This window comes from Argopecten irradians, chromosome 5, assembly GCF_041381155.1.
Source record: "Argopecten irradians isolate NY chromosome 5, Ai_NY, whole genome shotgun sequence".
NCBI classification, from domain to species: domain Eukaryota; kingdom Metazoa; phylum Mollusca; class Bivalvia; order Pectinida; family Pectinidae; genus Argopecten; species Argopecten irradians.
In genome coordinates, this window is record NC_091138.1 from 29737552 (window position 1) to 29762771 (window position 25220).

General features: G+C 37.1%; 1 protein-coding gene across 1 annotated transcript; it reads right to left on the minus strand.

Annotated features, from left to right (window-relative positions):
- Nucleotides 1-685: 685 nt before the first annotated feature.
- On the minus strand, nt 686-25061 carry LOC138324372 (annexin A7-like). Its single transcript, XM_069269444.1, has 7 exons — nt 24929-25061; nt 23073-23314; nt 22595-22708; nt 22148-22285; nt 21440-21736; nt 4413-4494; nt 686-948 (listed from the first exon to the last, which is right to left on the minus strand). The coding sequence occupies exons 2-7, from the start codon at nt 23280-23282 to the stop codon at nt 686-688; spliced, it is 1104 nt and encodes a 367-aa protein (XP_069125545.1). The 5' UTR covers nt 23283-23314; nt 24929-25061.
- Between the last annotated feature and the right edge of the window lie 159 nt (nt 25062-25220).

The following is a 25220-nucleotide window of genomic DNA, read 5'->3' on the forward strand; positions in this document are numbered from 1 at the left end:
CCCAGAAACAATTTTAACAGAATCCATTGAAGTAAATCCCAGAGTGAAGGCACCATCACCAAATATGTTACACATATAATTCACTTTCAGTTGTTTCAAAATAAGTTAATTGCATTCCCACATACTTATATTGAACAATTCATCCATAGAAATTCACTTCAAATATCACAAAATAATAGATACAAATGTAGAACACTTTCATTATTTCCTGAAAACTTCAACAGTTGCAGGCAATTCCATTTTCTTTTCTTAATCAAATCAGTTTTTCTTGAACAATTGAAGGATCTGTGCTCAGAAGAATATGTTGCAGATGAAGGCTGTCCCATATATCATGTACATGCAGCCATAGCAAACTAACATTCAAAATGAGAGGAAGTTGCTTTCCATTGGACAATGTATTCAGATTGAGGCTCAAATTTGCCCCACTCCACCCCTCCCATATCCCCCACTCCTTTCAAATTCTTCCTGTGGGCTTGACCTATGTCCTGCTGTGGCTATGTACACAAGTACTGTTGATGGTAGCATTTGATAACTGGTTACAGAGAAGATATAATCAGAAACGGTTATTTACAAGAACTGTTTCAGAGTAAAACTGGTAAATAACTGGTATTTCCAGTTATCTAAAAACTGCATTTTGAATGGAACTTTTTCAGCAGTTAAAACAAGGTTTTCAGAAAACTGTCTTTTAACTGTACACACAACAAAACTGGTATGAAGAAATGTGAGGAAAGAAAACCGGAAAATGAATGGTAAATGAATGGAAACTGTATTTTAACTGGGATTTAACCGGAATATCACTGGTAAATTCACAGTTATTTTTGCTAAGGGACATTCCAACACATGACATACTTACTCTACCGAAACAAGTCTTAAACATCACTTTTATCTGCTGCCTTTGCTCATTTGATCGGAACGCCAGGATATCTATGATAGCTCTTTCATCAGTTCCTACAACAAAGAGGTCAATAGGGCCTGTATAAGTCATCAAAATATTCAAGTAAATACAGAAAAAACACTCTCCTTTCCAATACAACAACAAATCATGGACATGTTTGAGATCTGTTACAAAAACAAGAGATCCCATAGGGATCTTTTCTCAGCTTTTCAAACTTTTTCAAACATACTACATATAAAAATTCAGACATATTGCTTCATTACTTTCTGAGAAATAGAGGTAGCAATCTTCAACTTTCAACATCCAAGATGGCGGCCTGTTGGTCATCTTGTTCACCGATCGTTCCAAAAACACAAGATGCACAACTAGGAACCTAGGGGAACCTACCTATGAAATTTGAGACAGATCCCCTTTTTGCATTTTCTGAGAAAAAAAATGATAACAAACTTTAACTATCAAAATCCAAGATGGCTGCTTGGCAGCCATCTTGTAGACCAATCGGTCCTAAATCGCAATATGCACAACTAGGGCCCTAGGAAAACCTACATATGAAATTTGAGAATGATCCGTTTAGTACTTTCTGAGAAATAGTGGTAACAAACTTTAACTATCAAAATCCAAGATGGCTGCCTGGCGACCATCTTGTTGACCGATCAGTCCCAAAACACAATAAGCACAACTAGGGCCCTAGGCGAACCTACATATGAAATTTGAGAACAATTTCTTTTTTTACTTTCTGAGAAATAACCATAACAAAAATTGTTAATGGACAGACAGACAGAAGGAGGGACAAAAGTGATTTGAATAGCCCACCATCATCAGTGGGCTAAAAATAATTCAATCAAGTTACAGCTGAAAGGCACAAAACATCCTATTCTTTATACACATGTGTGACTTTGTCTTTTTACTCCCTTTTGAGCAGCAAAAAATGATGGAAATGATATCAATGTTGTGCATGGCTTTAATAAGTAGGGTAGAGCATGTCCATGGCCTTCCTGTGTACAACATATTACTTACCTAATCCCTTCATGGCCTTCCTGTGTACAACATATTACTTACCTTATCCCTTCATGGCCTTCCTGTGTACAACATATTACTTACCTAGTCCCTTCATGGCCTTCCTGTGTACAACATATAACTTACCTAATCCCTTCATGGCCTTCCTGTGTACAACATATTACTTACCTAATCCCCTTCATGGCCTTCCTGTGTACAACCTATTACTTACCTTATCCCTTCATGGCCTTCCTGTGTACAACATATTACTTACCTAGTCCCTTCATGGCCTTCCTGTGTACAATATAACTTACCTAATCCCTTCATGGCCTTTCTGTGTACAACATATAACTTACCTAATCCCTTCATGGCCTTCCTGTGTACAACATATATAACTTACCTAATCCCTTCATGGCCTTTCTGTGTACAATATAACTTACCTAATCCCTTCATGGCCTTCCTGTGTACAATATAACTTACCTAATCCCTTCATGGCCTTTCTGTGTACAACATATAACTTACCTAATCCCTTCATGGCCTTCCTGTGTACAACATATTACTTACCTTATCCCTTCATGGCCTTTCTGTGTACAATATAACTTACCTAATCCCTTCATGGCCTTTCTGTGTACAACATATAACTTACCTAATCCCTTCATGGCCTTCCTGTGTACAACTTATAACTTACCTAATCCCTTCATGGCCTTCCTGTGTACAACATAACTTACCTAATCCCTTCATGGCCTTCCTGTGTACAACATATAACTTACCTAATACCCCTTCATGGCCTTCCTGTGTACAACATATAACTTACCTAATCCCTTCATGGCCTTCCTGTGTACAATATAACTTACCTAATCCCTTCATGGCCTTCCTGTGTACAATATGACTTACCTAATCCCTTCATGGCCTTCCTGTGTACAACATATAACTTACCTAATCCCTTCATGGCCTTTCTGTGTACAATATAAAACTTACCTAATCCCTTCATGGCCTTTCTGTGTACAATATAACTTACCTAATCCCTTCATGGCCTTCCTGTGTACAATATAACTTACCTAAATCCCTTCATGGCCTTCCTGTGTACAATATAACTTACCTATTCCCTTCATGGCCTTTCTGTGTACAATATAACTTACCTAATCCCTTCATGGCCTTCCTGTGTACAACAAATTTCTTACTTTATCCCTTCATGGCCTTCCTGTGTACAATATAACTTACCTAATCCCTTCATGGCCTTCCTGTGTACAATATAACTTACCTAATCCCTTCATGGCCTTCCTGTGTACAATATAACTTACCTAATCCCTTCATGGCCTTCCTGTGTACAATTACCTAATCCCTTCATGGCCATCCTGTGTACAATATAACTTACCTAATCCCTTCATGGCCTTCCTGTGTACAATATAACTTACCTAATCCCTTCATGGCCTTCCTGTGTACAACATATAACTTACCTAATCCCTTCATGGCCTTCCTGTGTACAACATATAACTTACCTAATCCCTTCATGGCCTTCCTGTGTACAACATATTACTTACCTTATCCCTTCATGGCCTTCCTGTGTACAATATAACTTACCTAATCCCTCCATGGCCTTCCTGTGTACAACATATAACTTACCTAATCCCTTCATGGCCTTCCTGTGTACAACATATAACTTACCTAATCCCTTCATGGCCTTCCTGTGTACAATATAACTTACCTTATCCCTTCATGGCCTTCCTGTGTACAATATAACTTACCTAATCCCTTCATGGCCTTCCTGTGTACAACATATTACTTACCTTATCCCTTCATGGCCTTCCTGTGTACAATATAACTTACCTAATCCCTTCATGGCCTTCCTGTGTACAATATAACTTACCTAATCCCTTCATGGCCTTCCTGTGTACAATATAACTTACCTAATCCCTTCATGACCTTTCTGTGTACAATATAACTTACCTAATCCCTTCATGGCCTTCCTGTGTACAATATAACTTACCTATTCCCTTCATGGCCTTTCTGTGTACAATATAACTTACCTAATCCCTTCATGGCCTTCCTGTGTACAACAAATTTCTTACTTTATCCCTTCATGGCCTTCCTGTGTACAATATAACTTACCTAATCCCTTCATGGCCTTCCTGTGTACAATATAAACTTACCTAATCCCTTCATGGCCTTTCTGTGTACAATATAACTTACCTAATCCCTTCATGGCCTTCCTGTGTACAATATAACTTACCTAATCCCTTCATGGCCTTCCTGTGTACAACTAAATTTCTTACTTTATCCCTTCATGGCCTTCCTGTGTACAATATAACTTACCTAATCCCTTCATGGGCCTTCCTGTGTACAACAAATTTCTTACCTAATCCCTTCATGGCCTTCCGTGTGTACAATATAACTTACCTAATCCCTTCATGGCCTTTCTGTGTACAACATATAACTTACCTAATCCCTTCATGGCCTTCCTGTGTACAACATATAACTTACCTAATCCCTTCATGGCCTTCCTGTGTACAATTTAACTTACCTAATCCCTTCATGGCCTTTCTCAGTACCTGGGCATCGTTCTCAGCACTAAAATTCTTGGCTGGTTTAACTGTACCCTCAGTCTGTAAGTAAAGAATCCCTTAATTACAGTACCATATACAAACATCATCACTCTGTGTTTTTATGTATGTGGATCAGTAATAACGTTAAATAAAATCCATATCATAAATAGGTTTTGCCTATGCGCTGGTTTTTTGTGGGTTAATTATGTGAGAATAAATGTAATGCAACTTAAAAGAAAAATACCTCTCTTAATCATTTCTTTTTTTTCTGGTGGATACATGAAAACAATCAACATTTACTCCTACAGTCATTCATGGAGAAAATTTTTACAAAATGAACTAATTTTAATCAATGTGCCTTTATTGTCTTATTAGGTACTGGTAAGAAAGTTACTCCTGTAAGAATCAACCCTCGGCTCCTATAAAAATCAAGTAGATGGCTCTGGGATTATGAAACAACATTACATTTTTATATATGGTTTTGCTTAGCCATTCAAAAATTGAAGAATTTTTTTTTTCCGAAACATCATCTATGATTGGCTAGTAATGTAAATAACGCTGTTTAAACATAAACCATTTCATGATCTTGGGGCTTGGAACCAAAAGATTATCTCTCATCACATATATATACATATGTCAGCCTGACAAAGTCAGGAACATCGAGATCACTAATTAGGATCAAACCTTGTATAAATACTGACATATATCATGATTACATCAACGTCTGAGACACTCTTGTAGACTGTAGACTTCTGTTTACTACTTGGTTGGTCAAGTCTTACAAAGGTGAAATGTAAAGTTTCATTGTATTATATACACTGTAACACACCAGGTTAGCCTTTGTTATATGTCGGACGTTTTTTTTTTATTTTTTAAAATGCAAAACATTGTGATTCACAATTATCTAGACGTGTATTTAATAATTTTCATAAAATTACTGTGATATTTTTATATAAATTGTAAGGGAGTTGTAACGTTTCTTGGCCGACCAATAACATTGGTTTTTGAGTACGTGAATATGTTTGTGGTTACTGAAGGACCTGCAGAATGCAAACTTCATGTTCAACAATTTTAACATCACTCATGACCAACTTTGGCCAAAATTCATTTCATAGTTTAATGAATGCAGAGATTGGTGAAACAAAAATTGATGCAGGTGTAAATAAAAGGGAAAATACAACAGTATTTGCCATAACTAGCACCCAAGGCGCTTGAATAATTGTAATAAAGGGGGGCACTTATTAATGAGCCAAAACGTTAGTTGTAGACGAAAAAAAGTCAGCCATTTTTAAACAAAATCTTTGTGTACACATGGTACATTAATATGTTACCTACAGTAAACATGCATATGCCTTTTATCCTTTGAGACACATTATTATGCTGTGATTCACATGTAAGACTCACAAGTTCATGTAATATTAATTAGAGGGAGCAGCACTAATTACGGCAAATACAGTAACATGATTTTTTATTTTTATTTTGTGGCACTATAATTTGATGTTTACTTCTTAATCATCAAATTATCAAGAAGTTAAGTATGGACATTTGATCAGGAAGAATAATACCAATGATACTTAATTTCACCCCAAATGTTTACATTCTTAAATGATATTCTTCCTGTCACTTTATCATGTACTTAACGGTTTTAAGTAAATGTAAACTCCTTAAACCACATTTGTTATATATATAATGCTTAATATACATCAAATATGTGTACATAACAGGAATGTTAAATGACCTTGACCTCCCTATATCAGATTAGGCTATATCCTTCAGTAACTGATTCATACAGGGAAATTCATACCACATCTTTCTTCATCTTAAGTGCCCACATGTATCTGGTAATTAGCTGAGCTACTTAAATGTTTAGAGGACAGATATATCCTCTATATATGTATCAGAAAACTGGAGTAGGTTTCTACATTGATGTCATATACAGCACACACGACAACACATAACTGACTGGAATACTATATAACACTAATGAAGTACAGGGCCTGATGGCCCTGTGACATTCTAATGATATGTAGAACTTCCATTGTATGCATACTGTTACGTTATTAAGCAATGTCTTATGTTAATGTATTGCATAGTCAATTTCTCCATCTGCAGGTCTAAGTGAACATGAGTACATTGTACTGCATAAATCAACTAGAAGCCACAATGGCCGAGTGGTTAAGATGTATCAACATATTACCACCGGCCTGTACCTCTGGGTTGCCAGTTTGAATCCCATGTGGGGCATGCAGATACCAGGTACTGACCATAGCCTGGTAGTTTTTCACCTGGCACATCTTTAAATGACGCTGGATGTTAATAATTCTTATACTAATAACAATCAAACTGAATTTAACTTTCCATATAATAATTCATATACACATGATATGTATACCATATAATATCATAACCCTACAAGCACCTAGAAAGTTTGAAAATGGAGAAAATTGAAAAGGAACTTAATGAAATAAAACAAAGAAACTACATTTGATCATATATTTTTCAGTCTGTACTTAAAAACGATTTGTAATCTCTTGGTAAGTGAACATAATACATTAGTGGGAGGGGCACTTACAGGGCCAGGGGTACTCATTGGGATTATTACTGTACAAAGTATTTCCACATCACTGTCCCTAACATTCTGTCAAAATACATACATCCATACTTTCTATACAACATTCTATGTATACAGTACATTTGAATAGACCCCAGTGGACCGTGATGTAGAGCAACTGCTGTCACTGAAATTTTATCTGTCTTAGATCTCATCTGATTCCTATAAATAAACATTGTCATAACACGAAAAATAAAAGTTGTTTTGATAAGAAACTGGAGCGAGACATGTCGTATTGAGCTTTATTAACAACTGGTGACTGTAACAATACAACACTATTCACCGGCAAGTATTTAAACTGCCTGAATTTACAGGTAAAGCATTAGGGCAGTTTTAGTAAAATTCACCTGTTGTCTTGACATAGTGTAATTGAAAACTGTATAATTTATACAGGTGAATTGTATTTATGATGGCTGTACGTAAAGCCTGAATACTATCAACTATACACACAGTTCCCTCCAGATGTAGATAGTAAACCTTACCTCCATGATGAGATAATTCCAGGTGTATTTATAACACTACAGGTATCCCGACCAATAATCTGCACACTGTCAGACGTACACTCATACACCTCAGACACATTACACACTGCAGTCACACACAGAGATCCTGATTGGTCACTCCAATACATGTAAGAGGATTTCTGATTGATTCCCAAGGACAACACCCACAAATTATTATACAAAACACCATGAAAATTCTCTCTTTCATCGACTAAATCTACAAGGAAATAATACAACTGTTGGCTTATTGAGACTTGACTGCAGTAAACACAAATCACTATAATGTATATACCAGGTAGTATGGGAATCACACACCATAATGTCCTAGTGCTGTTTAAGCAAATGAAAGACTGATGAGATTTTTAAACAGGTATTGCTTTATTAATATTGTTCAGAATGAGTAACTTATGGCTATGATATAAAACATTCACCAATAAATATTGGTGTCAATTAAGTAAAGTTCTTTTTCAACCTCTATTACATCAGGACATCAATTAAAGTTGTTACATTGTGTATTTACTGTGATGTATTGAGATCATCATTAAGTTCTAATTCAATATCACTTACAGATAATTGTATGACAAATGAAGTTCTAATTCAAACTGAATAATATTGTAACAATTGAAAGGACAATTTCTGTGCATTGAACAATTATTTACAACTGAAGTTTTAATTCAAACTCAGTTACCACTTCTAACATAAATTAAATAATTTCTAATTCAACCTCAGTTACAAGCCATTAATTGTTGCCATACACTCCAAGATAGCAAACTTTCCTAGGAAAATCCTGCAAAGGCTCTCATCCTAAACCCTATATCTAAGCAAAATTCAAAGTGCCAAGGCCACTCATAGATGCTGTGAATGAAGAACTCAAACAAAGGAATAAAGAAATTGGTTTTGCATTTAAATATTGAATATAGTATACTAACAAGTGTACAGTGTTAAATTAGGGAGTTAAACAAAATATATTTACGGTATATCATATTTATTTTATGATATTTAAAGTTGATTCAAGAACAATAAGTTGAATAACTCATTTTCCTGAAGAAAATTTTATATTTAAAAAAATTAAATTATTTCTGAAATAACGATTTCAACACCAATAAAATCTGTCAGAATCTGAGCATCATTTTTTATGATTCTTTATTAATTACTAAAATTATCAATTTCATCAATATCTTTTCAAACATTTAAGAATATTTTCGGAAAAAAATATAACAATAGAAATACATTACTACCATTTCCGGGTATGTTTTGGTTCCCTTTCTAAAAAATTAACATGGGTGCTTTGACGACTTTTGACTAATAAATCGCGGCCAGATACATTTGCCAAATGAAAGGTACATTATTTCCTTACGTATAACACTCAGATTTATTTTAAATTCACAAGAACGCTAGTCGGTAACATCAAAAAAACTTCATGTAATGCATCGTACTTAAGCAAGTCTTCGAAAGACGCAGTAACTGGTTGGCGACATATTATCACGAAGAACACATTATCGTGATTTTTGCTTTGCCGACTTTTGAATAATAATAAATCATGGCCAGATATTTAAGCCAAATAAAAGGTACATTATTTGGTTACTTATAACACTCAAATTTCTTTTTAATTTATAAGAACGATAATGTCAAGAAAACTAGATGCAATGCATCGGACTTTAGCAAGTCTTCGTAAGGCTACCGTACATTACACGAGAATATAAGATCTTTTGTCACTTTTAGTTGCTCGTACATACAGTATATAGATCTATATTATCATTATATTTTGTAAGTTTATGTTGATAAATTTTGTACTTTTTCCCTTTCAATATAACGCAGTTGTCAATAAACAAAAGGCACATCTCCCAGTGACCTATTAACTTTTACTGCGCAATGATATCACCAGGTTAAAAAACTCTATGAAAGAACTTTCTTTTGCAATTATCTTCCTAACATTTCATTACATTAATCGATCAGTAGCATGAATTACGTAAAATTGAAATAGACATACACAATCCAAAATCGACTTAAAGTCTGCCGCGGAGGAAGACATCGAAAAAGGCGTTGTTCGTGATTTTTTGGACCATACATGACGCGTAGGGATACATAAATCATAGAGTCCCAACTGAACACTTAATTCATACCGTCTATAGTGCATATGTATGTACAAATTTAATGTTTGTGGTTTTGAATACTAAGGTTCGATTTATTCATACTATCAAGTAATATGTAAAATGAACAAGGACATAGTCATTCAGATCCCCCGCCAATGGAGATATCAAAGCTGAAGTAAGTTTGATTGTGGAGACTTATGTGTATGAAAAAAACCAGGAAAAAGGAAGTTGAGCTAAAGAAAGATAGAGTATAATTCAAGTAGAGCGGGGCTGCAATTGTTGAATCAGGTATACAGCCTTGACATTTATATTAGACTATATACACAAAGATGGATGGAGTTTTGCAAAGTAACATTTACCATTTACCATGATATTTTCAGCAATGTTTCCATGGTAACGGAAAAAGTGCAAAAAATGAAAACCTAAAAATAGCAAAAGGTACTACTAGACCATAAAAAGAATGTGTCTATGAAGTTTCGTGGAAATATCTCTGCTGGTTTTAGAGTTATGCTCCGGAAATGAACCTGCTACAAAAATATGATATTTTCAGCAATGTTTCTATGGTTACAGAAAAAAAACACAAAAAATGAAAACCTAAAAATAGCAAAAGCCACTACTAGACCATAAGAACAATGTGTCTATGAAGTTTCATGGAAATATCTCTGCTGGTTTTAGAGTTGTGCTCCGGAAACAATCCTTACACAAAAATCTGCCATTTTCAGCAATGTTTCCATGGTTACAAAAAAAGGACAAAAAGTGAAAACCTTAAAATAGCAAAAGGCACCACTAGACCATAAGAACAATGTGTCTATGAAGTTTCATGGAAATATCTCAGCTGGTTTTAGAGTTGTGCTCCGGAAACGATCCTTACACAAAAATCTGCCATTTTCAGCAATGTTCCATGGTTACAAAAAAAGGACAAAAAGTGAAAACCTTAAAAATAGCAAAAGGCACTACTAGACCATAAGACCAATGTGTCTATAAAGTTCCGTGGAAATATCTCTTCTGGTTTTAGAGTTATGCTCCGGAAACGAACCTGGTACAAAAATATGGTATTTTCAGCAGTATTTCCATGGTTACGGAAAAAGTGCAAAAAATGAAAACCTGAAAATAGCAAAAGGCACTACTAGACCATAAGACCAATGTGTGTATGAAGTTTCATGGAAATATCTCTACTGGTTTTAGAGTTATGCTCCGGAAACCATTCGTACGGACGGACGGACAGACAGACGGATGGACGGAAGGACGGACGGACGGACGGAACCCATTTGTATATCCCCCACCAACTTCGTTGGGAGGGGGATAACAAAACAACATTTAATTTTCATCGCGGAGTTGTTTTATTGTTTAGATGTGCACAGGCTCGCTGAGCGTACCTAAGAATGCTGTTTCACAGCATCAAAAAAAGAAGATGTTGTCGACAGAAGATTGAATGTATCAATTTAACTGTCAGCATTAATCTTTGACTTTAATTTCAAGAAAACTCGTACTCTTTTACACTTCTGTGTACTTCTGATGCCTATTGTACAGGCATACTTATCACCAAAATGTCACACATCACTTTCTTACTGGCTGTGTAATAATATCATTACATTATAAACAAGATACAAACTGGTAATATAGGCCCATTTTCCCTCTTGAAATTCTCCAAATTCCAACAATTCTTCCTTAAAATGTTTGTTAATACCCATTACAACACATGATCTTACATTAATGTAGAAATCAATGTCAGTTATGGATAAGAGTATTTCAACACATGCACCAAAATCTTAACCTGGTGATATCTAATGCTGATGCTGGCACCAAAGTCATTACATAGGGTGAGCTAGAAATTCAAGTTTGAAGTCTGCAACATTTTAAAACTATCTACTGCCATAACACACACATATACCATAATTGTATGATTTCACTGAATGACTGTTGCCTTTGGGATAATTACTTTTTTTTTTTTTTTTTTGAAATTACAAACAACAATTTTAGATGAATGAAATCTCACCAATTTCATAATTTAGTTTTGATCTAAAACAATCCGACGATGGCATTTAGAAACTAATGTTTGGTGACCATAGCATTTAGAGACCATACACAAGAGCTATCAAATCATGAGAGAAATTCTATCCAATTGGTATTTGTTTTTCTCCACGTGACCTTGACCTTCCAATATGGGACCTGTCACAATACAAGGAAACCATCTACACACCACTCCTTCCTATGATATGATAACTAACAATATGAGGAAATTATTAAAGTGCTTCCCTTCATTATCATTATTCTTAAAAAGTGTTCCATTCGTTAGTTGTATCATTTTGGTCCACTAAATAATAGTTTTGGCAAATCATAACAGTCATAAATCCCAAGATATATACATGCTGATATTCAGTGTAACGTCATGTCTTTGGATATACACTAAGAACTACTGTATTTGACCAGTTATACAAAATGTATATACCTTACAAGTAAAGGCAAGTACAAGTTATTTAAATTTTTCACCAAGGTTTTTATCTAGAAATATATACATACACCTGGCTGTTTTCCTTCCTTTACCAAGATCCTGAGTCTCTTAGTTACCAAAGTGTTTGTAAATATCTCCTTATAATTACATAATATGACCTTTTTTACCTTGAAAGTAGATCAGGACTGTTTAAATAATCCCATACCATAGGACAACACAAAACAAGAGGCCCAGAGGGCCTGTATCGCTCACCTGGTTTGTAATGCTATGTAATGTTCTGAATATAAGTTCATTGTTTCTTTTCTAAAGGAATTTGAATATTTACCTCTAATTCCCCTATTGGGCCCCACTCTTTCTGCTCCAGGGGGTCAAAGCCAAAATTTATACGAATTCTGTTTACCTCAAGGATGTTTCTGGCCAAATTTGGTTACAATCCATGCAAAACTCTAGGACAAGTAGCGATTTTTAGGATTTACCTCTATTTCACCTATTGGGCCCGCCCCTCCTGCCCCAGGGGGGTCAGGGTCCACCATTTATGCAAAATCTAATCCCCTTCCCCTAAGGAAGTTTCTGGCCTTATTTGGTTGCAATCCATGCAAAACTCTAGGACAAGTAGCAATTTATAGGATTTACCTCTATTACCCCTATTGGCCCCGCCCCTCCTGCCCCAGGGGGGTCAGGGTCACCATTTATGCAAAATCTGATCCCCTTCCCCTAAGGAAGTTTCTGGCCAAATTTGGTTGCAATCCATGCAGAACTCTAGGACAATTAGCGTTTTATAGGATTTACCTCTATTACCCCTATGGGGCCCCGCCCCTCCTGCCCCAGGGGGGTCAGGGTCACCATTTATGCAAAATCTGATCCCCTTCCCCTAAGGAAGTTTCTGGCCTTATTTGGTTGTTATCCATGCAGAACTTTAGAACAAGTAGCGATTTATATGATTTACCTCTATTACCCCTATTGGGCCCCGCCCCTCCTGCCCCAGGGGGGTCAGGGTCACCATTTATGCACAAGAGGCACAGAGGGCCTGTATCGCTCACCTGGTTTGTAATGCCAAGTAATGTTCTGAATACAGGTTCATTGTTTCTTTTCTGAAGGAATTTTAATATTAACCTCTAAATCCCCTATTGGGCCCCACCCCTCCTGCGCCCAGGGGGCCAGAGCCAAAATTTATACAAGTTCTGTTCCCCTTTCCCCAAGGATGTTTGTGGCCAAATTTGGTTACAATCCATGCAGAACTCTATGACTAGTAGCAATTTAAAGGATTTACCTCTATTTCCCCTATTGGGCCCCGCCCCTCCTGCCCCCGGGGGACCAGAGCCAAAATTTATACAAGTTCTGTTTTCCGCAAGGATGGTTGTGGCCAAATTTGGTTACAATCCATGCAGAACTCTAGGACAAGTAGCGATTTATAGAATTTGCCTCTATTTCCCCTATTGGGCCCCCCTCCTCCTGCCCCCGGAGGGTCAGATCCAAAATTTATACAAGTTCTGTTCCCCCTCCCCCAAGGATGTTTGTGGCCAAATTTGGTTACATTCCATTCAGAACTCTATGACTAGTAGCGATTTAAAGGATTTACCTCTATTTCCCCTTTTGGGCCCCGCCCCTCCTGCCCCGGGGGTCAGAGCCAAAATTTATACAAGTTCTGTTCCCCTTCCCCCAAGGATGTTTGTGGCCAAATTTGGTTACATTCCATTCAAAACTCTATGACTAGTAGCGATTTAAAGGATTTACCTCTATTTACCCTATTGGGCCCCGCCCCTCCTGCCCCCGGGGAGTCAGAGCCAAAATTTATACAAGTTCTGTTCCCCCTCCCCCAAAGATGTTTGTGGCCAAATTTGGTTACAATCCATTCAGAACTCTATGACTAGTAGCGATTTAAAGGATTTACCTCTATTTCCCCTAATGGGCCCCGCCCCTCCTGCCCACGGGGGTCAGAGCCAAAATTTATACAAGTTCTGTTCCCCCTCCCCCAAGGATGTTTGTGGCCAAATTTGGTTACATTCCATGGAGAACTCTATGACTAGTAGCGATTTAAAGGATTTACCTCTATTTCCCCTCTTGGGCCCCGCCCCTCCTGCCCCCCGGGGACCAGAGCCAAAAGTTATACAAGTTCTGTTCCCCTTCCCCCGAGGATGTTTGTGGCCAAATTTGGTTACATTCCATTCAGAACTCTACGACTAGTAGCGATTTAAAGGATTTACCTCTATTTCCCCTATTTGGCCCCGCCCCTCCTGCCCCCCGGGGTCAGAGCCAAAATTTATACAAGTTCTGTTCCCCTTCCCCCGAGGATGTTTGTGGCCAAATTTGGTTACATTCCATTCAGAACTCTACGACTAGTAGCGATTTAAAGGATTTACCTCTATTTCCCCTATTTGGCCCCGCCCCTCCTGCCCCCGGGGGGTCAGAGCCAAAATTTATACAAGTTCTGTTCCCCTTCCCCAAAGGATGTTTGTGGCCAAATTTGGTTACATTCTATTCAAAACTCTATGACTAGTAGCGATTTAAAGGATTTACCTCTATTTCCCCTATTGGGCCCCGCCCCTCCTGCCCCCGGGGGGTCAGAGCCAAAATTTATACAAGTTCTGTTCCCCCTCCCCCAAGGATGTTTGTGGCCAAATTTGGTTACAATCCATGTAGAACTCTATGACTAGTAGCGATTTAAAGGAAATGTTGACGGACAGACGGACGACGGACGGACGGACGGACGGACGGACGGACGGACGGACGGACGACGGACGACGGACGCCGCGCCATGACATAAGCTCACCGGCCCTTCGGGCCAGGTGAGCTAAAAATTGTACTGGATTGCTATGGACCTTTTATACAATAAGTCTCGTGAGAATGTGTTAAAAGGATTTTTTAAAACAATTGTCCTTTTTGATCACAGTCATTTGAAAAACTTTGGTAATCCTTCAACCCAGCATAAAGCATTAAATTTGTTAATGAGAACAAGTCAAAATAAAAATTCTTCATGATAGGTTATGAAAGTTTTAAGTGGGATATCAGGTACCGATATGCATACTATGCATCAAGTTCCAATATGGTGTTATAATTGATTTTAGATATTAATCTGCGACTTGATTCCATTGTGTTATTGTTACACCAGGGAAGTCCTAGCTCTAACTATCATCCTATATGTGTATCTGATTGGATTTCACTTCATATCCACACTCTTATCTATAAATCAATACAGCGCATGGCCTTTAAAACAGCAACAGTGATAAGTGTTAGCAGTGTGAGCACTGATAACAGTTAAACCCGCATAGGGATTGGTCAGAATATCAATGGTAGATACAGTCCATAAACAAGAGGCACAATGGGCCTGAAACACCCATCAGTAAATCCTGGCTGTAATTTCATTTCTAATCTTTGCCTTTTAAAGTGTATAGCAAAACTTGGTGGTCAAACTTGGCAAGATGACCTCTAGCTAAGAACATTTCATTTATTTATGTGGACGTGATATCCCATAACGTGATTAATCACAAAATATTACTGTGTATGATGTAAAGAATCCATGTCAGCAAGATATTGCCTTTCATTTAAAACTTATATCATTTTGAGCATGTTGCATGGTGTTTTTTTAAACAAATTGTATTACTTATTAAATGGAACACAATGGTAAAATGTGCTCAATTGGCTTATCAACAACCTTGTGAATCTACTTAGTGTACAATACATTAATCAAGACATTGTACACTATGCATGTTAAATAATTACCAGTAGTATAAAACAGGTGACCATGAACGTCAAGGTCAACGTCATATCTCAGTCCTAATATCAGTGCTCTGAACCTCTGAAGGTAATTGGGGTTCAAACAAATTTAGTGCGTTATCATTGACTCCGTGACCATTTTTTGTTTCAATGTTTGTTTTAACTGACTTATTTTCTGACAAAATATTAGGGCTCTTTTTTAATAGGAAAAAAGGTTGGTTTAAGAAATTTGTATATAAGTTTTGTACCAATGACAATAAATGAATGTAAAGGTCATAAATTTGAACAATCTTGATTCTTTGTAGTCATTTCGTAACTAAGAATTCTACCAACCTAATTTAGGTTTTAAGCTGCTTATATGACATTCAAAGAATGATGAGTCATTAATTTGAAAAAAATAAGTACAAGCCCTTATATCTCAGCATGTTGTATCCTCAATACTCCAGGGGTTACTATCACTGTCATTATGTATTCACCCTTGATCAATGTTGAAACTGAATGTATATCAGGGGGAAAAATCTGACTAATCTCAAGCCTATGCAGACTTCTTATGAAGATTACAATGGAGTGACACTCCACTTCGGAGCCAATACCTACAGTGTACCGTATTTCAGTCAATTTATTTCTGTTGATGTACATGAAAGGACCAATCTACCATATCTTATACACAAGTTTGTCACCCACAGAGCCTTCATGTTTGCTATGACATAGTCCAGGGGTAAATATCACTATAGCAATAGTAATCCTCAGAGTTTGAGGAAGAATAATTGTCATGTCTTTTAGTCATTGTCTTGCATGCCTTTTGTTTCTGAGCAGACGTCAAAACTGTTTGTATATGCGTGGAGGATAATGGACAAAACATGATAGATTTCAAGTTTAAACTCTTTTACCAATGTACAAATTTTGGTGGAAATCTGAAACATTGACTTTCAAATACTATGGGACATTTTGATGCTTACAGAGAATGGCTCTTAAGGAGTAAGGAGGTAAAAATAAAATCCTTAATAACAATGGACCAAGACAATTAAACAAACAGTCATCAGACTTCTAGGGCTGAGTGTCAAAAGAGCTAAAACAGTACAATATGTATACGCTGAACTCAAATCAAAGACATTTTGGATGAAATCCTCCAATATAACCAGAGCTAATGTAGCCGAATTGTTTCATTTGTATTTCACTGTCAACATAACATCTGCTGGGTTAGCTGTCAAACCCACATGTTTAAGTCTGTAAGTATCCATAGTTATCAAAATGCATTTCTGGTGTCTCTAGGTGCTTGACACTTTCTTTCAGTTGATTAAGATAAAATGCTCATACTTGAATGATGTTTCAGAATAAATTTGGAATGGAATCATTATTTGTATAAACAAAAACAGTAGGTTTAGTTGTTGAAATGACACAGCAATAAGCAGGATAAAGAGGATTGATATGCTGCTAAAAACCGGTTTGTAGCAGTATAATGATCCAGCTCTACTGACTCCTTTACAACACAAACCCAGTAACACATGGCATAGTGATACTGAAGATAATATGGATTCCATGAAGAACCATTCAGAAGATTAGGCAGAGCAATTAGGCAGCATTAATTTCAATCAAATCTGGACTGAAGTTTCATGAAGAAGTGGATTTCAATTTGATTCAAATGCTGTCTGTAGTACAGATCACCATAATACAGTATTTAGTGTATATGGTGATCTGTATTTTACAGTGAACTGCGTTCAAGCGTCCGGATTAGACTCCTCCCTAAAATGTTGTAACATTCTGTCACGACAGCCAATGAAAACTCTTGGAAGTTGCCTCGATTGGTTAGACTCAATGTGGTGTAGCGCAAACAATGTTGACTTCAAACACAGGGACCTGGCACAATTTTTTTTAAACTAACAGTATACATATATAAATTATTGTATCAAGGGTATGAACTCGGCGGTCGAGAAAAACAGACCTATTTTTTTAAAACCGTGATTATTTTAATAAATGGATTCTATACAGCATTGACGGATATCTTACCGCAAAGAGAAATAATTTATCTTTCCATTGAGTGCTTGATGAACAAAATTGGCCCACTTATGGGTACTGTTTACCACCACAAGAGTAGATTTTGTGAGTTTGGCTTGGTTTTTGAGGTACCCATTAGAGCCAAGACGACATTTCGACCGGACAGGGAAATGTCTACCTAGCATATTTTTCGTAAATTTCCCGATTCATCAAGCCATAACTTCGTCAATACCTGGCCAATTTTGTTCATCAAGCACTCAATGGAAAGATGAATTATTTCTCTTTAAGGCAAGATATCCGTCAATGTTGTATAGAACCTGTATATTAAAATAATCACGGTTTTTTAAAAAAATAGGTCCGTTTTTCTCGACCGCCGAGTTCATACCCTTGATTCTATGATATATATATGTATACTATTGGTTAAAAATTTTCATGCCAGGTCCCTTCGACTTCAAAGGGATATACTGATTTGACTTGGTCACACCTTTGTACCAAAGATTTGTTAGCATACACTTGGCGATAAAAGGTTTCAAACATGTTTTTGAATTCAATCGTACCATATAACCATCAAAAAACAATACCACCATATCTGGATAGCTTCGTAAAACGTTCCCTGGAACATACACGGTTTAAGCTGTATATATAAGGCCAAAAAATATGTATGTTTAGATATATGGCTCCTATTTATCAATAAAATGATTAAACATTAGTGTCTTTCACTCTAATTGGAAATTTGACGAAAAGAAGATATAAACAGCTCAGATTGGCCTAGACTAAAAACTATTAATAGGAGTATCCTTTTACTTAGGAACAGGAAAAAAAAAGGGCCGGGGCTAAAAAAAATTAGGGACGGTCGGGGGTAACCCTAAACAGACATATCTTTTTGGTCTAATTTAGATGTTACATCCAGAAGCAGACATCCTATCTCTAATTGTTAGTTGTATGAATTGTAAAAGTAATGTTTAAAAGTATGCTTGTAAATATGTAGATTTCTATTCAAACCTATAAGTTGTGCTAAACAAGAGGCCCAGAGGGCCTGTATCGCTCACCTGGTTTGTAATGTCAAGTCATGTTCTGAATACAGGTTCATTGTTTCTTTTCTGAAGGAATTTGAATATTTACATCTTATTTCCCTATTGGGCCCCGCCCCTCCTGCCCCCGGGGGGGTCAGAGCCAAAATTTATACAAGTTCTGTTCCCCTTCCCCCGAGGATATTTGTGGCCAAATTTGGTTACAATCCATGCAGAACTCTAGGACAAGTAGCGATTTATAGGATTTACCTCTATTTCCCCTATTGGGCCTCGCCCCTCTTGCCCCCGCGGGTCAGAGCCAAAATTTATACAAGTTCTGTTCCCCTTCCCCCAAGGATGTTTGTGGCCAAATTTGGTTACAATCCATGCAGAACTGTAGGACAAGTAGCGATTTATAGGATTTACCTCTATTTCCCCTATTGGGCCCCGCCCCTCCTGCCCCTGGGGGGGGTCAGAGCCAAAATTTATACAAGTTCTGTTCCCCTTCCCCCAAGGATGTTTGTGGCCAAATTTGGTTACAATCCATGCAGAACTCTAGGACAAGTAGCGTTTTATAGGATTTACCTCTATTTCCCCTATTGGGCCCCGTCCCTCCTGCCCCCAGGGGGTCAGAGCCAAAATTTATACAAGTTCTGTTCCCCTTCCCCCAAGGATGTTTGTGGCCAAATTTGGTTACAATCCATGCAGAACTCTAGGACAAGTAGCGATTTATAAGATTTACCTCTATTTCCCCTATTGGGCCCCGCCCCTCCTGCCCCCGGGGGTCAGAGCCAAAATTTATACAAGTTCTGTTCCCCTTCCCCCAAGGATGTTTGTGGCCAAATTTGGTTACAATCCATGCAGAACTCTAGGACAAGTAGCGATTTATAGGATTTACCTCTATTTCCCCTATTGGGCCCCGCCCCTCCTGCCCCCGGGGGGTCAGAGCCAAAATTTATACAAGTTCTGTTCCCCTTCCCCCGAGGATGTTTGTGGCCAAATTTGGTTACAATCCATGCAGAACTCTAGGACAAGTAGCGATTTATAGGATTTACCTCTATTTCCCCTATTGGGCCCCGCCCCTCCTGCCCCCGGGGGGTCAGAGCCAAAATTTATACAAGTTCTGTTCCCCTTCCCTCAAGGATGTTTCTGGCCAAATTTGGTTACAATCCATGCAGAACTCTAGGACAAGTAGCGTTTTATAGAATTTACCTTTATTTTCCCTATTGGGCCGCGCCCCTCCTGCCCCCGGGGGGTCAGAGCCAAAATTTATACAAGTTCTGTTCCCCTTCCCCCAAGGATGTTTGTGGCCAAATTTGGTTACAATCCATGCAGAACTCTATGACTAGTAGCGATTTAAAGGAAATGTTGACGGACGGACGACGGACGCCGCACCATGACATAAGCTCACCGGCCCTTCGGGCCAGGTGAGCTAAAAACCACTCTGTTGTAGTTCAAGAAAGCATAATATGACGTTTGGAATATACATGTACATGTATAAAGTAACAACTCTCTAGCTCATGTGATTTCAAATAAAATAGTATTGTAAAGTTGAGATATCAAATTCCAAATTTCCACTCACTTTAACCTGTGACTATGGCTATGCACATGTAGGTCATGACTATATACATGTATGTAATTCTGTTTTTATTTTACGACTTTGTACGCCAAATTGTTGCGGTATTAATGATTGAAATTGCGTAAGTTTTTGAATGTGTAACAGCTATAACAGGTAAACTCCGCCCCCAGTTAGATTATCGCTGTTACTAAACTCCGCCCACAGTTTGACTGACGCTATTCCCGAGCCGATAAGCGCGCATACCACTGGTTGACACTTTTCATGTGATTTGAGGTTTGAACGATCCGAAATTCAAATCCGGACGCTTGAACGCATTTCACTGTAATCAGACAGTGTTGATTTCGGATCAACTGAAAAATACAAGCTGTAGTTAGGACCATCTCTATACAAGTTTTGGCTCAATCCCATTGGTGGAGTTTGAGAAAAAGTTTGGAATAAATCTGATACTGGAAAACAAGGTGGTTTTTTTTTTCTTTTGCACAAAAATTTTACAAAACGGTTACTGTAGCTGACATAGCAACATTTTATGGACTGTCCTTCCTTTATATCCCGACCATAGGGACTGCAGAATTTAAACAAAAATAAACTCCTGAATATCCCCTTTTGGGCAGAAGATTTCGGAGAGAATGTTTCGGAGCCTGCTGGTTGGGAATTTAGTGTGCAGTAGTTTCAAATTTTTAATGTATGGATTGGGCAATACATGTAGATGTAAAATATGTAAAGAAATTTAGAGAAAGTCTGTGAAAGTCTGTGTCTTACACGGGGGAGAGGGGTAATGAAGATTGGAATTTTAAGAAAATGTTCGTCAATTTTTGGTGCGGAATTCAACACAAGATGCATAAATGGCACCCCTTCCAAAACGTTTAGCAGGATGGTACATCTTTAAAAAAATTTATTCACAGTTATGTGAGATGACCCTCAAAATTAGTGATAGGTGACTAGACATGAAAACTTTATTCAACCTGGACAGTAGCAAATGTTTTTCGGCTCAAGTGCAACTTAACAAAAGAATAACTTGAAAATTAAGAAAAACTAACTATCTGCTTACCTTTTGTTTAAAAGCAGCACCTCCAGCCACACCTCCTGCCATGCCTGTGTTGGAGGCAGGAGCCCCATACGGATGACTTGTAGCTGGCGCTGTGGGCGCTGAAGCTCCATAGCCTCCCGGAGCTGATCCGGAATAGGATGGGTTGGCAGGGGGCTGGTTATAGGCTTGTTGTTGGGGCTGGTTGTACCCCTGTTGTGGGGGCTGGCCGTATCCAGGTTGAGGGGGTTGGCCGTATCCCTGTTGCTGTTGGGGTTGGTATCCTGGACTTGAGCCATAGGCAGGTGCTGGGGCACTAGACTGTATTCGAGAATAGAGTCTGAATAACAATGTGATTTAAAACAGGAAACATTTACAGAGGATTTTTAAAAATGAATTGCATAGCATAAAATTTTGGTGATAACATTAGGCCTAATACCAGGTAATTTTTATTTGATTCCAATCATGACCTGATGATTCTAAAATTAATTTCAAGTGTCCATTATTACTTGTATCTTTGTGTATGTGATATTAAGGTTATAAATAAATCATTTCCAATTTTATAAATCTGTAAATAGTGATGGTAGCTTCATGAAAATTTGCAATAAAGAATTGGTTGTCATGGAATTTGTCACAAATGCAAATAATTTTACATAACTGAAAGACTCAACTACTACAAATATTGACTGCCAACCTAATACATGTATTGTGTACTGATATAAAGCACCTAACCTGATAAGGTTGCTGAGGAGGTTGACCGTAGCTAGGGACAGCAGGCTGAGGAGGAGGAGGTCCAGAGTAGTTTGAAGGAGGGCCACCAGGGTATGGCGTACCTCCGAACCCTGGTCCAGGCTGTGGAGCTGATCCACCCTGAAAAGAACAAATGTTTAGAAAAGGAATCCTTCTAACTGTACCAACTTTGGACAGGTTTCTAAAACGGCACTGTACATGATGATCTACTTGTGTTCTAAGAATGTATCATCCAAATAGCGGATGACAACATGACAGGGCAAGGTTGAAGGATCTTATTTTCTTTTGTCCAAATATTACACAGTGTCCAGTCTAAAACCCAGCCAAACAATCAAAATTCAAAAATTTGACTTCAGAAAAAGGAAAGGATAAGGTTGCTGTGCAAATATGAGAAAAATGACCAAGCTAGACATAAAACTGAAGACTTACACCAAATCCTAGGCCTCCAGGTTGTGGCTGAGCAGGGTAGCCAGGCATCCCTCCTGGGGCCCCAGACTGTCCATAAGCTGCTGCAGAGGCTGACTCAGGGGTTGGCATACCCATCTGAAATTCACATAATTACTCATCTTTAAAATTTCAAAAGAAAAAAAAATCAAAATAAATAAATAATAACTTCTAGAGACAAATGAAAAATAACATTTGGCATGCAAATTCCTAGAAATAAATTCCTTTGCTTTCAGCAAAATGATTTTCGATAATTTTTGTGGAGAGCATTGTGTACAAAAATTAAAACAGTTTTCAAAAAATATTATAACTTAAGAAAAGTCTTTTCTACCAAATACAAATACTTCTACTGACATCATTGATTTCATACTGAGCTATATTTTCACTTTGGCTATAAAAAAATTTCCTGACAACAACTGCCCCTAAAATTAATATATAACCTGTTCATAATAAAGAAACTTACACCAGGACCCCCAAAGCCAGGTTGTGGCTGTGTAAAACCTCCTCCTCCTGGCTGAGGATAGCCACCTGGTTGTGGCATCCCTCCTGGTTGTGCCATCCCCCCTGGTTGTGGCATACCACCTGGCTGAGGGTAGCCTCCACCCATCTGGGGTGGAGCATATCCGGCACCACCTGGGTATCCAGGGTTACCACCTTGATATGGGTAGCTCATATCAGTTCTTTTTCAAGTTCAGGTGAAATTATCTGAAAGAAAATCATCCAGTGTTCAATATTGTAGCTGACTTTTATTCTGTCATAATGAACAAGTGCAATAATGTTGATTTACATTTATATTATATTACCGGTTTGGGTGTTTAAAAAAAATGAAAACATGTACATTATAAGTTCCCTTATAGTTTAACAAAAAACAATTGTGTGTTATACCTTCCCAGATCATCCCTAGTTTTTGCTACCAACTCTAGAACATTTCATATAATGTCATTATGTTAATCGAGTTATAAATCCTTATTTCAAGTATCACAGAAGATCCCAGTTTGGAAATTGTCAGTCAAAGACAAGTTTGGACACCAAGCTGATTTTATCCTTTAGATATTATATAAGCCCCATACTCACTCAAACCACTTTTTAACATTAGCCATGTTGGAGCATGGAGAAAGGGGAGGCATCGCCATATGTGGCTAATAATCTATTACACAATAATTAGTGAACAGAGCTATGTGTCCAGGGATTCATTTAACAACTCAATCAATTTTGTGAACAGATACAAATACATATCAATGATTTATTAACTGATCTACAGGCTAATAGGACATGCAGATACTGCTGTTGTATTTTGAAACTTTTCAATTATAAGACATTTAATAATGCCTTTTTGTAATTTATTCAGTTTAAAAAGAATGAAATATTATTGTTAATCAAATCCTTTTTATTATTAGGTATTTTATGAATTAAATATTATTTTCAGCCAGGCACAAAATATTATCACAAATTACACAGCTAGCACTTGATAACTCTATTTGATACATGATGTATGTATTTAAATATCTTTTCCTAAATACTTGAATTTTTTTTATTTGAAGCTGAAAGTAGTGGAAACACAAATTTATTTAACCTGGAGGTTTTCCATTTCCTGAAAAATTAAAAGATATTGATGTGCAAACTGCTTTGATTTTTTTTTTTTCATTTTTTTTATTTGCAAAAAATTAATACCGGGTAAATAAATAACTTCAAGATAATAAGATAACTGAACTATGGCAAATACAACATACAATGTTATTATGCTTATATTTATAATTAACTGATTGAATATGACAATGCTTTACCATCTAATTTTATGATTTGTCATTGTAAGTGCCAGTTATAACCACTCAAGGACACTATATAACTTTTGTACTTGATTATCAGTATATCCGACTTAAAATGAAATACAACGCATTGAACTAGATAAATATCTGTAAAGTATATATTTTAATGGTTATTTTATAATTAACAGTATGTAGTGATGAGACATATTTTAAAGATTATTGAGCAATAGAAAGGTATGTTGCGTAATTATAGTTTAATGAGTGTGTACAGCATAATTATTGGTGTCCTAAAGTGAGTGTAGTAATTTTTAATAAAATCGTAAAGTAAAATATACATTGGTACTAGAGCAATTTTCTGTTCTGTTAAATTGAGTTCCTTCTCCTGACTCCTGTGATCTCGTCCATGACTTGTTGCTCGTATCCGTGTTACACCTTCGCCGTTCTGTGGCTTACACTATTGTCATCATATCATGAAGTAAATCAGTTAACAATACACTAAAGAACAAATTAAAGGCATTTAACTAAACAATACACATGTATTTTCCATCCTTACCTTGTTTAGTCTACCTGTACAGTAGTCAAGCCAGCTTCCTGTCTCTGGTGTTAGAGTTATCTCCCGTTGAATGCAGGTTTCACGGTACAAACGGTTCTGCCAGTTCTACTTAGATTTTACTAAGAAAGAGTTGCACTTATACCAGACGATTTTATGTTAGGTTTTTATAAACTTATTAGATAGCTTATAATAGATTTTGGATAATATATGCGCACTAAAGAGTGTAAATGGAAAGAATATAATTTCTACATATAAAATATCGGTTTACCCGCACAAATGAATAGAAACTAAC